Source organism: Typopeltis vanoorti, chromosome 25 (assembly GCF_054136105.1).
Source record: "Typopeltis vanoorti isolate ZY-2024b chromosome 25, IOZ_Tvanoo_1.0, whole genome shotgun sequence".
In the NCBI taxonomy this organism is placed as follows: domain Eukaryota; kingdom Metazoa; phylum Arthropoda; class Arachnida; order Uropygi; family Thelyphonidae; genus Typopeltis; species Typopeltis vanoorti.
In genome coordinates, this window is record NC_143573.1 from 77136732 (window position 1) to 77153482 (window position 16751).

General features: G+C 35.5%; 1 protein-coding gene across 1 annotated transcript in view; it reads left to right on the plus strand.

Annotated features, from left to right (window-relative positions):
• The window catches only part of LOC150092865 (RING finger protein 44-like), a 59328-nt gene that overhangs the window by 12694 nt on the left and 29883 nt on the right, over positions 1-16751 (plus strand). The window contains exon 2 of the mRNA XM_090414683.1: positions 3932-4186. Coding sequence (XP_090270809.1) covers positions 3932-4186 — 255 coding nt within the window. The remainder of the gene's footprint in view (positions 1-3931; positions 4187-16751) is intronic.

The window sequence follows — 16751 nt, forward strand, 5'->3', positions numbered from 1 at the left end:
TGCTAAGTTATCGTCTTGTGGTATTCCTCTTCCCCTTTGTGAATGAATTGCTAGCTTCCTTACTGATCATTCATTGCAGATCATGCTGCCTGATTTCTTTTCATCAGATTTTTCAGTCAGTGCTGGTGTACCTGAGGATTCTGTGCTTTCACTTATACTCTTCCTCCTTTACATCAACAATCTCCTCTCTCTGATATCCAGTTTTATTCGCAACTTTGCTGTTTACACTACTCTCCACTACTCTTTTTCATTTTCAAAACTTTGTACTCAGGTAATTCATGCTTCAAAATCTTCAACTATTGTCCTTCAACGCTGATCTCATTGTGATTTTCAAGTGGGGTGAGGATAACCTGATTAATTTTAATGCCACCAAAATGCAATTCCATCTCATTTCCTGGAAGAAAGACCATAGGCCATACTTCACTCTCTTGCACTTTTTGACAATATCCTGCTCACCAACCAGGATCAGTTTTTTCTTCTTAGGTTGACTTTCATACCTAACCTGTCCTAGCATGAGCACATCAGGTGCATAGCCTCTTCTACTTTCGAAAAACTTGGTATTCTTTTTCATTCTAAACAGTACTTCTTGCTCAACTTCTGGAATTTAAAAATCAAGTCAACTCTACCTTAGATTATTGTTTCCACATTTGAGGTGGTGCACCTAGGACTAATCTCAGAATTGACTCAATTGACTCCTCTCTCTCATGCATCTACCCTTTCCAATTGCTTTTCCATTAACAGTCTGTTGCCACATTGCCTTTTCTATAGGTATTTCCACGGGCACTGCTCCACTGAACTACCATTCCTCCACTTTCTGCTAATCACATATGAACATGATTAGTTGTAGTTCACACTCATATACAGTTCAGCTACAAACTCATTCAGACCAACTTCTCATCATCTGCATTCATTCCCACAACTCTGCTCTTTGGAATAATCTTCCCCATACTGTTTTTCCCAATTACAACCTTCAGGTCTTCAGAAGGACACAAATTCCTTTCTTATTATAACCACTTGCCTACATGTGTCACTGTCGTGTTATAGGCAGGTCTGTGGAGTCGGTACATAAAGTCTTTGACTCTGATTCTGACTTCAACTCTTCAATTTATGGTACCTTTGACTCTGACTCCTTTATTTATATATCAATATAGGAAATAAATATACTAATTATTTATTTCCTATATCGATTGAAAGCACTCAACATACGAGGCATTTCATCACTGCTAATGTAAATCATCAGGCTACTTTTTAGAACTCTAACCTGTTATGCCATTGTGGCTTTTTTATTCTATTTATTAAAGAAATTGCAAACATTCAGTAACCTTAAATTTTAAACAAAAGATAAAACTTAAAAAAAAAATGAAAACATTGGTCAATTAAGGTTATATTTTTATCAGAAGGCTATAAATAATAAAGTAATAGGAATATAGGATATAAAACAAAGAAACTATATAAGTAAATAAGGAACATATTTCTCTACCAGTTCCCTTCCATTTTGAGATTAATTTTATATCCAAACAATACTTTAGTATTGTTTGAATATAAAATTTCAGTAAATAGACATGAAACATTACATTAAATGAAATAAAAATTATATTATAGAAGATTGAAAAATTGATCCCAACAAAATTTTTAAAGAAACTTAGCATCTTGCTGTAGAATAGGAGTTAAATTAAATATAAAATCCAAAATTCTAACATATTGTTCTTAGAAACAGAATTGCTTCTGCCAGATCCTCCCTTATGGAAACCCCTACGTATGATTTGACTATTTTCAGTGCCAAAAAACAGTCTTTCAACACTGACTTAGATGGGTTGCATTGCTGTTACAGTTCTTCCACATCACTGATAACCTCTGGATAAATAAGGATGGCTTCTTCTATAGTCAGTTTTGATGAGCTGTCATAGTTTACCATTTCTTTTAATCCTTTAAAAAACTCTTCCTGAAATTCCTTTATTTTGACATTTACCTATTTTTCCAGTAATTAGCTTAAATGCTTCTTCAGCAATACCATCTAAATTTCAGTGCTCTCTTCTGTTTGTGCTGTTGAATTACTTGCAGAAATGTCATATTTTAATATTTGTGTGTTTTCTTTGTCAAATTTATCTATTTTCTCAGTTGTGCTTAACATATTTGAAGCATCATCTGTCATTATACATAGAACCTGCTCTTTTTTAATTTCAAAATCTTCTAAAACATCTTCCACTAACTTTTGAAGATATTCACTTTTGTGATGTACCTGGGTGTCCTTTACTCCCAATGTCTGAGAGTTATCATTTTATTGTTTTCATCAACAAATCTAGCATTAATAGCAGCATAATTGACTCTGTGACATGTGCATGCATCCATTTTAATAAAGACAAAATGCCCCTTCAGTCTTTTTCTAAGTTCTTTTATCTTACATTTGGCCTCTTCAATTCTCTTTCCAGAGAAACTCCAAGTTTTCTGTCCATTTCTCCATTTAAGACTAAAATGGCTGGTTGTATAAAAAAGGATAGAGGTACACTATTCTTCACTGCCATTTCAATGATGTTATTTTTAAACTTTTCTGGCATCATTGTAACAGTAACTTTGGTAGTTGTGATTGGCCTCTAGTAAATTTCTGACCTTCTTTAGCCCTGAATCTTTTTATGCTGTCTTTCTCATTCACAACTTCTAACTCTTGAGTATGAAAACAAAAATCTCTGAATAGTGCTTGGAGCATTTTAACAAGCTGAATTTGTGCATCGATTTATTACCATGGATGAGACTTGGATTCACCATTACACACCAGAATCCAAACAGCAGTCAAAACAGTGGACAGAAGCTGGTTGTTCAGCGCCAAAGAAGACAAAGTTGGTTCCATCAATTGTCTTTTTAAATTTGATGCTCTTGTAGGTGCTTTTTTTTATCAGAACCACAAAAACTTTTGCATCACATGCTTTTTCATCTTCGTCATTATCTTCTATAACACATTGAGACACACAATATTTTCCATCTGTTGTTATTGTTAAAGTGTTCAAAAACAGTGGACTTTGTTGACACTTTTTTGCCATTGTGAAATTTTTCTTGGGATGCTGCTTTCACTAATGTAATATATAAATTATCATAAAATGCTTTATTTTGAAATTTGCAAAGAACTTGAAATTAAAATAAATCCTGAAAATATAACCTGAAAAAATAGGTCAATCAAATTATTATCTGTGAAATAGGAAATTTTAACATATTATTTCTATTACAATTTAAATTCATCAGGAGTCAGTGTCGGTACATTTTTACCGACTCTGACTCCAGTAATAGATCTTGGGACCTCTCATGTGGGACTGATATTTAAAAAAAAAAAAAAAAATAAATAAAAATAAACAAAAATGAATTGCATGTATTTGGAAAAGGTAGGTTGTTTGTTTACCTTGTTTTGTACTGCACTTTTCTTAGGAGGGTCTATAAATTAAAGAGCAAATTTGGAATGATGTTGCAGAGTAAGAGTTGCATTATTCACTCTAGTTAGCTAGCTGACTATGTAGTGTGTCTGTTTTACAGTCAATAGGCCTTGGTTTACAGGCTTATGTGGGTGCATTTTCACATAATGTGTATTAATTGTATGCAACCATTTTGTGCCATTTTATTTAGTGTTGTAGTTAACAAACAGCTTGCTAATCACAACAGCAGAAAAACTCATTCACATCATCTGCATTCAAGTTTTTGGATGTACCACAATATGATTCTTTGCACCTGTTTTTGCGTATTACGTTATTTTTATAAATAGCTTTTCTATGCAACAGATAGCATGTCTTAATCAACACTTAAAACCTATGCCTAATCATTTAAAGATTGTATTGTCTGTGCATTAAATCAAAGATATTTATATGTAAATGTAAGTAAGCTTTATTTTATTACATTTTGATTAATATGGAGAAAGAAAAGGGTTAAACTGAATTACTGTCAAATGCAGGTACTTCTTCAGTTAGCAGAAGATGTTGGAGAGGTAGTGCCAAGAGGGTTACAGAAATCTGAGATTAATAGATTACCTACTAGAAAATATTCTACTAGTCTGTCTGGCAGTAATAATGAAGATAATTCCAATGAAGAAAGACAAGGATCAAAAGAATGCCAAGTTTGTCTCAGTGATTATGAAACTGATGATTTATTAAGGATATTACCATGCTTTCATGAATTCCATTCGGCTTGCATTGATGCTTGGCTTAAGGTAATTTTTAATGTAAAATATACGTTTGTTTGATTGCATTGAGTAGTTAGTGATTTTGTTTCTTGACAACATTATTCTATGAAATGGAATATTTGTTGATTAGATTTATCCCCCTCCCCATCCAGATTTAGAGAAATGTGATTATCATTATCTATTTGAAAATAAACTTTTTTTTTTCAACTTATTCAGAGTATTTGAGAGTATCAGAGTATTCAACCTGAATCCTAACATGTTAAGTCTGTACATTTTTATACTGATTTCTTTGCATTTATCAACCATAATTTAAAAGTAGACAAATACGAGGTGGTCTGAAAAGTTCTCGGCCTCGATCATAGATGGCAGCACTATCCGCAAGAGATTTTTTTTTTTTCAAAGTTGGTACATCTGTCATAAGCATCCATGAGAAATTGCAAATCATTTTATCAAGTAGTTTGTTTTATACAACTCTGAAGCAAAAGTGTTGTCTATATCCCTTTAAATGGATAAAATTCAGTATTGTGCAGTTATAAAATTCTTTGTAAAAGAAGGTTTAATGCCAAAAGAAATTCATTTGCAGTTCATAAAAGTTTATGGGCACTCTTCTCCTTCATTTTAGACAATTAAGAAATGGGCTGCCAAGTTTAAATGTGGCCGTACCAGCCTTAAAGATGATCCATGTGAAGGATCACCTTCGTCCAAAAAAGTGTAACAACACCAGAAATCATTGATCAAGTGCACGATATGGTATTGAATGACCGGCAAGTCAAAGTGCGTGAAATGCTGAGACTATAGACATTTCAAAAGAACGTGTAGGATATGTTTTGCATGAAGAGTTGCAAATGAAAAAGCTATGCACAAGATAGGTGCCATGGTTGCTTACAGCAGATCAAAAATGCACTTGCACGAAAATCTCTGAACAGTGCTTGGAGCGTTTTAACAAGAATAAAACTGATTTTGTGCGTCGATTTATTACCATGGATGAGATTTGGATTCACCATTACACACCAGAATCCAAACAGCAGTCAAAACAATGGACAGAAGCTGGTTGTTCAGCACCAAAGAAGACAAAGTTGGTTCCATCAGCAGGAAAGGTCATGGCATCAGAGTTTTGGGATGCTGAAGGCATTTGGTTTATTAATTATCTTGAAAAGGGTAAAACAATAACTGGGGAATATTATTCTGATCTTTTAACCAGACTAGACGAAAAAATTCGCGAGAAAAGACTCGGTATGCAGAAGGAAAAAAAATCATCTTTCATCAGGACAATGCACTTGCCCACAAAGGTGTTTTGGCAATGGGAAAATTAAGGGATCTGCACTATGAATTGTTGGAACATCCACCATATTCCCCAGATTTAGCTCCCTCTGACTTCTATCTCTTCCCAAAACTAAAAGTCGTCCTAGCTGGTCAGCATTTTTCTTCGAATCAAGAGGTGATTGCAGCTGTAGAGGAATATTTTGCAGATCTTACTGAGAACCACTACATGGTGCTGGAGCATTGCTGGAATAAATGTATGAATCTTAAGGGTGATTATCTTGAAAAATAAAAATAATTTTCAAATTATAAATTCAGTTTTTCATTGTTAGGCTGAGAACTTTTCAGACCACCACCCTCGTATTTTTATCTCTATCTTGAATCATTTCCATTCTTTGTTATACTAATAAAATATGACACTTACTAAACACTAATTATAAAACAAAACTTTTAATGTACTATAAATTGCACTAAATTTGACAGTCTAAAATGTAATCAGTTCTTCTTTTCTTAAGATTAGGTCAAATCACAAAGAGTACAAGATGATCAATGGGATCATCTCAAGATTTTGATACCATAAGTGTCAAAATTTATATACATGAATGTATATTTCTCTATTTGGTTCTTCTCTTCATGATTTCATGCAGGTTTGATGAATCATAGTTCCACCGTTGATTCCCCCCCCCTTTTTTTTTTTCTTTTCTTCACAGTAGCTAAGGCATGCAAGAGGGTCATAAACACGGTTGCCAATAGCATCCCCCCCCCAATTAGTGTTGTCGAAATAGAATGAAAATCATATAGCAAGACCTTATGTCCCAAGTAATTTCCTGCCTGATAGGTTGCATGTTATTTGTGTAGTTGGTCTAGTGTTTCATTTTATTAATTGTTATTTTAAATGTCTGTAATTCTCTTAAGGCTAGGAATTGATGATTAAAATGTATTTTCTTTGATATAATTTTGAACTAAAGCAACTTATAAGGAAATCCAGGAAATTTGCATTTCATATTGAAACACATCATTCATACATACATACAAGCTACTCAAGCACCAACAATCACGAAGGTCTGACCAGATTGAATATCTTCATACTCCAGATCTGTCTGTTTCATACACTGCTGTTTCATGCCAGTTCTGTTTAGGTCTTGTTTGTTATTGTTAGATTCTGTTTAGGTCTTGTTTGTTATTGTTAGATTCTGTTTAGGTCTTGTTTGTTATTGTTAGTTCACCTCATTTGTGGCATACTTTTGTCATAACACCTGGGTCACTCAACATAACCTTGTTGACCAATGAATATCCTGATTTCTGACAATATGGCCAAACTATCATAGCACTTTCCTTATATAAGATAGTGCTAAGAGGTGGATGACCACTCCTCCAGTGTATGCCATTGTTATTCATGATAAGTTTTACTTTTAAAAGAAAAGTTTTACTAGGTCTGTTGTAGAAGAATGTTTTTTTTTTTTTTTTTCAAGGCCTGGCAAAATCATTCCCCTAATCACAGGCATGGATAAATTACCTATCATACCTATTTCTCAGCTTAAACCACATAAGCCACACATTTGCCAATGACACAAGTTGAAATCTGGTGATGCTTTGGAGTTCAATTTACTGCCGTGACCTCTGCTTCAAAATAGTCACCAGCTGATATTATGTATCCTGAATATCAGTCTACCTGAGTCAGGCAGCCCAAGTGAAGGGACGCATTGGCAGCTTCTTTTTTTCACATAAGCTTGTTGGTGAAGCAGTGTTTGTTCCACATCCAAATTCAAAACCCATAATCAAATCCAGTCAGTTTAATATTTTATAACCAAATCTGTGTAGAGTTGGGGAACAAAGTGTTTGTTTTAAGATATATTGGAAAACAATAATGAAAGAGAATGCTATATTTGGTTGGTATATTTGAATTGCTCAAAGGTGTAAATATGTGTAATTATCCATTCTTACATGGCTAATTAATGAACCATCATTAATTAGCCATGTAAGAATGGAAAATGTAGAAGAAGAATAAGTGTGAGTAGAAATACTTTCATTAATGGCAAACGAATTACAGTCATCCTTCGACTTACGTCCGGATTCCGTTCCATCAGGCACGATGTAAGTCAATACATTACATCAACAGAGTTATAGGGGTTAGGGACTTAACAGTAATAAGTATACTGTCATTTTAATTTTTAAACCTTATTATAAAACTGTATTGTGTATTACTGTCACTATAAAACAAGAGAACAATCACCCAAATCTTCCTCCACAATCACATCTTCATTTCCTCCCTGTGTGAACGATCAGGCTGTGGCTCTTCTGGTGTAACCTTTTTTTTTTTTTTTTTTTTTTTTTTTATGAAAATGTCCAATGTGCTTTGCTTATTCCTCTTCTTCTTTTCATCATAAATTTCTTCATAGCAAGCAAACGCATCATGTACTTTCGTTTCTATTAATAAGTAGCGTTCAACATTGGGATCCATCTTCAGCCATTTTGAGGACATCGCTAACTGCAGGAAACATTGCTGCAAGATCCTTCACTGCAAATTGTTTCACTACCTCTTTATGTTTCTCTTTTCCCTCTTCTGCAACAGTTGTTCCTCCAGTTCGACCAATTCTTCATTGGTTAACTCTTCAGGGGAACTTTCTATCAGTTGAATTATGTCGTCATCATTCACTTCAAGATTCAGAGTTTCCTAGGCCACTATTACAAACTTCCAAAATCCTGTGCAAACCTTTCTAATGTCTTTTTCCATATGCCACTCATACATTGATAGGTCACTTCATTCCAAGCCACAGCAATATTTTTAATAGCATGATAAATATTGAATGTTTTCCTTCAGTAGCAGAAATGGCTTGTGAAAAAGTTCTCCATAGATGATAAGCCTTAAACACTGCAAGAACTCCATGATCCATCGGTTGGATTAATGAAGTAGTATTCATCATCATCAAATTCCTGACATGTACCCTCAAGGGGTGTACAGGATATGATAGTACTACATGAAAAATTTACATCATTACTAACTTCCTATCTACAATTTTCCTCCAAATCAGTCTATTACTTGTCAAGACACCAATATTATCAGATCTTATATTTCTATTATCTAAGGCACATTGTAACGTATCAATCCACCTATATCTTGGTCTTCCTGTGGGTCGTTTTCCTGCCAACCTGGCAGAGAACACTTGTTTTGCTAATCTTTTCTTGCCCATTCCATTTAAGTGACCACACCACCTGAGATTAGCTCTACTAATGCACTCCTGGATGCTGAGAATGTCAAGTTCTTTCCTAATATCCTCGTTTTTAATATGATATTGCCATTGACGCCATCTGTTCACGACTCTAATTTTTCTCAGGACTCTCATATCTGTAGTCTCTAGTCTTTGGTCAAGTGATTTACTTCTGACCCAGCTCTCAGATCCATAAATTAAAACTGGTTCGTACACTGTCTTATATACAGCTAATTTAGTGTTCCGACTAATTTCTCTCTTATTCCATATGAATTTATTCAATTGACTTCTTACCATACCAGCTTTGTTGATTCTGTTGTCTATTTCCATATTTAATTTACCATCTAAGGGGTGCTTAAGGGTCTAAGCTGTATAACTGAGAGGAGACCTCCACATAGCCTTTAATGGAATGCAGAGACCTGACCAGGGCTTCTGACCTAATGTCCGATCCTCACCTTCTCGTGGTGTACCATGTTGGGTATCTACCTGGATACTGAACGAACAAGGATAGGCTGGCAATTTGGGATTTAGCCGACCAAATTGTATTCTTATTGGTTAAACCAAAAATAAAAAATGATGGTACAACATGACAAAATTTCATGCCGGGCTGGGACGTTCGCCCCGGTTAAAACAAGGCCCCTGTTGTTTTCGCCAGGGAGCCAGGGTGAACCAGCAAAAAGTCAGCTACTGGAACAAATATGAAAACACACCCCAACTCAACATCACCAGAGTTAAAGATCGGTACTATCAACATAAGAAGCCTGAATGGCAAAGAAATGGAGCTAGCTGAGGAATTAGATAAGTATCAGATCGACATAATAGGGGTGACTGAAACAAAAAAGACAAAAACTGGTGAAGTCTTCTTGAACAATAAATACAAAATGTTATATTCAGGCAATGACAATCAAGGAAAAGAAGGAGTAGCCATAGTATACAACACAAAATATGAGGTTAATCTTCTTGAATGGCAGGCAGTCTCAAGTAGGAAGTGACTGTGGGCAAATATGAGACATGGGGAACTGGACAAAGACTTATTTGTGCCTATGGTACCACAGAAGGTTCTACTAAGGTAGAAGTGGAGGAATTTTTTGAGGCTTTAGAAAAAGCAACTGACACAATGAAAAAGGAAAAGTAGGTCCTTGTTGGGGATCTGAATAGCAGAGTAGGAAATGATTATCAGATATACAAAAATATTTTGGGAAAATTTAGAGATAAGAGCAAAGCTAATAATAATGGCAAATACCTGTTGGATTTCTGACATGGACTGGTTATTACTAGCACCATTTCCAACATAAAAATGTGCACAAATTCACATGGAGAGAAGAGGCAAGGAATAAGAAAAGTCTCATTGACTATGTTATTGTTGATAGTGATGTTTTCTCCCTGGTGCAGGACACCAGAGTGTACAGAGGATTTGAAATTGGAAGTGATCGCTATTTAGTTTTGAGCAGGATAAAATTGAATTTCATATTGAAAAGAATGACATGTAAGACAGTTTTAAAGCGATTAAAAGTTGAGCAGCTCTCAGATGTGAACTGTAGACTAAAATACACAAAGATTATTGAAGAAAAAATGAAAGAGTTTGAGAACATGAACCAAACCTTGGAGATTCAGTGGCAAGCCTTGAAGAAAAAACCTGATTGATTCAGCTAGAGAGGCATGTGGTGAAGTTGTCTGCAAGGATAGAAAAATTAGAACTCCATGGTGGACACAGGAAGTTTAAAGAGGCAGTGAAGGAAAAGAAGAAAGCACATCAAAAGTTCCTGGCAAATAAGTCAGCTTGTGCTCTTAGAGAATACAGAGACAAATGCAAGAAAGCTAAACAGTGTGTAAAACTAGCTAAACAAAAGTCATGGGAGGACTTTGGCAAGAACATAGAAAATAAATATCAAGAAGGTGGCAAAATATTCTGGAGGTTGTTGAAGATGCTTAGGAATGGAGGAAAGAGTGCTGTAAAAGGAGTTAGAGATGATAAAGTTGACATGAAAACGGGAGAAAAGGATAATGTTGAAGTATGGAGTAATTACTTTGAAAATTTGATAAATGAAACAAGCAGTGATAGAGCACAGTGACAAAAAACACTGACCAGGCATGCAGTCAGGAATACATATCCATACTTGAAGCAGAAAAAGCCATCAAAGGCTTGAAATGTGGAAAGGCAGCATGAGTAGATGATATTCGACCGGAAATGCAGAAGTATGGTGGTATAAAAGTCTTACAGTGGCTGCACTGCATAGTTCAGAATGCCTGGACAGAGGGACGAATTCCCGATGATTGGAGTCGAGCTGTCATAGTACCCATATATAAAAAGGGAAATAAAAGTGAATGTGAGAATTACAGAGGTATTTCCCTACTGAGTGTTCCTAGCAAGATCTAGGCAAGTATACTTGAGAAATGGTTGAGAAGAATTGTGGAAGAAAAGCTTGGTGAAGAACAAGCTGGATTCAGGCCAAATAGAGGCTGTCATCATCAGATTTTCACTTTACTACAAATAGTTGAGAAAGCATGGGAATATAACAAAGATCTGTATTTAAGTTTTGTCGATATGGGAAAGGCATATGACAAGGTACCAAGAGAGAAGCTATTCAAAATGCTACAGTTGTATGGTGTCAGTGGGACATTATATCAAGCAATACTTGGTGTTTATTTGAGTTGTAAGTCAGCAGTTAGAATTGAAGGAAGTACAGGAAGATGGTTTAATGTTAAATCTGGTGTGAGACAAGGATGTACATTATCCCATCTGTTATTCATTATCTATATGGATCACATTATGAAGGAAAGTGGTATTAAATCTGATATCAGAATTGGAGATGTTAATGTCAGCTCTTTGCTTTATGCGGATGATGTTATACTTCTAAATAAATCCGCTACAAGTCTGCAAGATTCTCTGCCTAAATTGAATAACTGTTGTAATTGATGTGGTATGAAGGTCAACATTAAAAAGACAAAGACAATGAAAATAGGCAGAATCATTGAAAATGTCAACATTGTTGTGAATGGAGAACCTGTGGAATTTCAGCTACTTAGGCATGATTTTTAGTGAAGATGGTAAATTAAATATGGAAATAGACAACAGAATCGATAAAGCTGGTATGGTAGGAAGCCAATTGAATATATTCATATGGAATAAGAGAGAAATTAGTCGGAACACTAAATTAGCTGTATACAATACAGTGTTTAAACCATTTTTAACCTATCGATCTGAGATTTGGGTCAGAAGTAAAACACTTGACCAAAGACTAGAGACCACAGATATGAGAGTCCTGAGAAAGATTCGAGGCGTGAACAGATGGCATCAATGGCAATATCATATTAAAAAAGAGGGTATTAGGAAAGAACATGACATTGTCAGCATCCAGGAATGCGTTAGTGGAGCTAATCTCAGGTGGTGTGGTCACTTAAATGGAACGGGCGAGGAAAGATTAGCAAAACAAGTGTTCTTTGCCAGGTTGGCAGGAAAACGACCCAGAGGAACACCAAGATATAGGTGGATTGATACACTTATATACAAAGTGCCTTAGACGATAGAAATATAAGATCTGGTAATGTTGGAGTCTTGACAAGTAACAGATTTATTTGGAGGAAAATTGTAGATAGGAAGTTAGTAATGAAGTAAGTTTTTCATGTAGTACTATCATATCCTGCACACCCTTTGAGGGTACATGGCAGGAATTTGATGATGAATTTACCATCTTCACTAGAAATCGTGCCTAAGTAGCTGAAATATTTTACTTGTTCCACAGGTTCCCCGTTCACAACACAGTTGACATTTTCAACAATTCTTCCTATTTTCATTGTCTTTGTCTTTTTAATGCTGACCTTCATACCATATCTATTACAACAGTTATTCAATTTAGTCAGGGAATCTTGCAAACTTGTAGCGGATTTATTCAGAAGTATAATATCGTCTGCATAAAGCAAAGAGCTGACATTAACATCTCCAATTCTGATATCAGGTTTAATACCACTTTCCTTCATAATGTGATCCATATAGATAATGAATAACAGAGGGGATAATGTACATCCTTGTCTCACACCAGATTTAACATTAAACCATCTTCCTGCACATCCTTCAATTCTAACTGCTGACTTAAAACTCAAATAAAGACTAAGTATTGCTTGATATAATGCCCCATTCACACCATAGAACTGTAGCGTATTGAATAGCTCCTCTCTTGGCACCTTGTCATATGCCTTTTCCAGATCGACAAAACTTAAATACAGATCTTTGTTATATTCCCATGCTTTCTCAACTATTTGTCGTAAAGTGAAGATCTGAACCTGACAGCCTTTATTTGGCCTGAATCCAGCTTGTTCTTCACCAAGCTTTTCTTCCACAATTCTTCTCAACCGTTTCTCAAGTATACTTGCATAGATCCTGCTAGGAACACTCAGTAGGGAAATACCTCTGTAATTCTCACATTCACTTTTATTTCCCTTTTTATATATGGGCACTATTAGAGCTCTAATCCAATCATCGGGAATTCGTCCCTCTGTCCAGGCTTTCTGAACTATGCAGTGCAGCCACTGTAAGACTTTTATACCCCCATACTTCAGCATTTCTGGTCGAATATCATCTACTCCTGCTGCCTTTCCACATTTCAAGCCTTTGATGGCTTTTTCTGCTTCAAGTATGGATATGTATTCCTGACTGTATGGCTGTTGAGTGTTTTTTTTTACCACTGTGCTATCACTGCTTGTTTCATTTAGCAGTTTTTCAAAGTAATTACTTCATACTTCAAGGATATCTTTTTCTCCTGTTTTCATGTCACCTTTATCATCTCCGTTTACAGCACTCTTTCCTCCATTTCTAAGCTTCTTCAACAACCTCCAGAATATCTTCGCACCTTGCCAAATGTTTTTGCCAAAGCCCTCCTATGACTTTTGTTTAGCTAGTAGCTAGTTTTACACAATGTTTCGCTTTCTTACATTTGTCTCTGTATTATCTAAGAGCAAAAGCTGACTTATTTGCCAGGAACTTTTGATATGCATTCTTCTTTTCCTTCACTGCCTCTTTAAACTTCCTGTGTCCATCATGGAGTTCTAATTTTTCTATCCTTGCAGACAACCTCACCACATGCCTCTCTGGCTGAATCAGTCAGGGTTTTCTTCAAGACTTGCCAGTGAATATCCACGGTTTGGTTGCTGTTCTCAAACTCTTTCATTTTTTCTTCAATAATCTTTGTGTATGTTAGTTTACAGTTCCCATCTGAGAGCTGCTCAACTTTTATTCGTCTTGAAACTTTCTTACAAGTCATTCTTTTCAATATGAAATTCAATTTTATCCTGCTCAAGACTAAATAGTGATCACTTCCAATTTCAAATCCTCTGTACACTCTGGTCTTCTGCACCAGGGAGAAAACATCACTATCAACAATAACATAGTCAATGAGACTTTTCTTATTCCTTGCTTCTTCTCTCCAAGTGAATTTGTGCACATTTTTATGTTGGAACATGGTGTTAGTAATAATCAGTCCATGTCCTGAGCAGAAATCCAACAAGTTTTTGCCATTGTTATTAGCTTTGCTCTTTTCTCTAAATTTTCCCAAAATATTTTTGTATGTCTGACAATCATTTCCTACTCTGCTATTCAGATCCCCAACAAGGACCAATTTTTCCTTTTTCATTGTGTCAGTTGCTTTTTCTAAAGCATCAAAAAAATTCCTCCACTTCTACCTTAGTAGAACCTTCTGTGGTACCATAGGCACAAATAAGTATTGTTGTCCAGTTCCCCATTCTCATATTTGCCCACATCACTCTACTTAAGACTGCCTGCCATTCAAGAAGATTAGCCTCATATTTTGTGTTGGATACTATGGCTACTCCTTCTTTTCAATGATTGTCATTGCCTGAATATAACATTTTGTATTTATTGCTCAGAAAGCTTCACCAGTTTTTGTCTTTTTTGTTTCAGTCACAAAACTTATGTTGATAGTACCGATCTTTAACTCTGATGATGTTGAGTTGGGATTGGTTTTCAGATTTGTTTCAGTAACTGACTTTTCGCTGATTGCCTGGTTCCATGGCAAAAACAAGGGGGACTTGTTTAACCCGGCGACCCCGCCGGCATGATATTTTGTCATGTTATACCGTCATTTTGTATTTTGGTTTAACCAATTAGAATACAATTTGGTTGGCTAAATCCCAAATTGCTAGCCCATCCTCGTTCGTTCAGTATTCAGGTAGATACCCAACAGGGTGCACCACGAGAAGGTGAGGATTGGACATTAGGTCATAAGCCCTGGTTGGTTCTCCGCATTCCTTTAAAGGCTGTGTGGTGGTCTCCTCTCAGTTTTACAGTTTTGACCCTTAAGCACCCCCTGAAGTAGTGTTTTGGAGGAAGAAACATGACCTTGAACTTGGTGAAGATCACCGCTATAAGACGTGTAGGATGGATGACTTGGCGCATTATCTAGAATAAAATTTTAAATTCTACATTTTCTTTCACACAATAACTTTTTATTTCATTCTCATAACTGTTGATTTAGGCATCCTCAATTTTTAAGTCATCCACGACTTCTTATTGCTCCGAAAATGAATTGGGAGTATGCTTCGTAATGCTTTTGAATATTCGTGGATTCTCACTGTGCCATATTACAAATGATTTCAGTTTATGTCCAGCCGCATTACCCATAAGAGAATTGTAATATGGGCATTAAGAGCTTTGAAACTAGGTATAAATTTTAGATTTTTGTGGATGAATTTCCGCTCGGTCATTTTTTTCCGAAACAAGGACGTCTCTTCCATATTAAAAATTTGCTGGCAAATAATCCTCCTCTGTTAAAATTTTATCCAATTTTTTCACAAACTCCTTGACAGCCTTCTCAGCACTTGCAGATTCCCATATATTTCACATTGTGCAGCGCAGAAAGCTGCTTGAATCTCATGAACCAACTGGAAGAAGTGTTGAATTCGTAGTCATAATCGGGTTCTGCTTTCTCCTTCAACATGTTGAAGAGACTTTGTGCCTTAGCAGTTATGGTCACAATGCTAAGGGGGTATGCTCTTTTGGTTCAGGTCCTCTATTCATGATGCAAATAGCTTTTCCATATTACCGATAGGCCCTTGTAACTTGCAACTTCGTTTCAAAATCAATTGCTCGCCTCTTTTTCTGTGATTCTTCACTAGGTTTTTTTGATTATGCGTGTAGGGACCATATTGCACAAAACATCACGAATAAGTAACTATAAATACACAAATAATCCATTTCTCAAACACAAAATCAACATAGGAACTGTTGAAGACACGTGCCAACTGCCGAGGGAGGTTGCAGCTGAAAATGCTGTTGCCACTGTGCCTGCCCTTATGGGATCATGGATGCATCTTCGAACGGACGTAAGTCGAGGGATGACTGTATCAATAATTGACATTTGTAATATGTGTGTCCTATAAGTTGCTGGGTAGAGCGAATAGTATATAATTCTATTACGTCTAGACTTGAATACGTGAATTTATGATGGCATAATTTAAAAAAAACTTACAAGGAGAGGGAAAGAGATTTGTTTGCAACGTATAAATAACTGGGTTCGTGCAGTTAGACCAGTGGCTATGCACTTTGCAACCATATGCCTGGGAAAGGAGTGTCCTCAGTCGATTCCTGTTGAAGTGTCATTTCATTATTTGATTGTGAAATAAGGATGGATTTTTAACCCCCCCTCCTTTTTTTTTTTTATTAGTTCAGTTATTTTTCCCTGGCAAATTTAAACCTTTCTAGCTCTTTTCAATGATTAATTGTTTTATGTATTGTGATAGAAATGGCAACATGTTTGATTCTTTAGCAATCATACAGTAAATGGAATAAATTTATTTGCAGTATGTATTTATGAAATACAATTATTCAGCTTTCCTAATTGTTTATTAATATTCATTACATTTTATTTAAGATATTTGTATTGCACATGAGATATACCAGTATTAATAATTTCCACATATTGATTATGAAAATATTCCTAAATAAGCAATGATGTAACTTTGTAGCCAAATGGGCACCGTTTTAAGTGTATTTTACAAAATTTATGTCTATCAGATTCCTTTTTTTATGCATATATCTGCTGACTTTTTTCTTTTTATGCTGCTCATGCCTGGCTTTGATTTTATATATATATAATATAATATATATATAT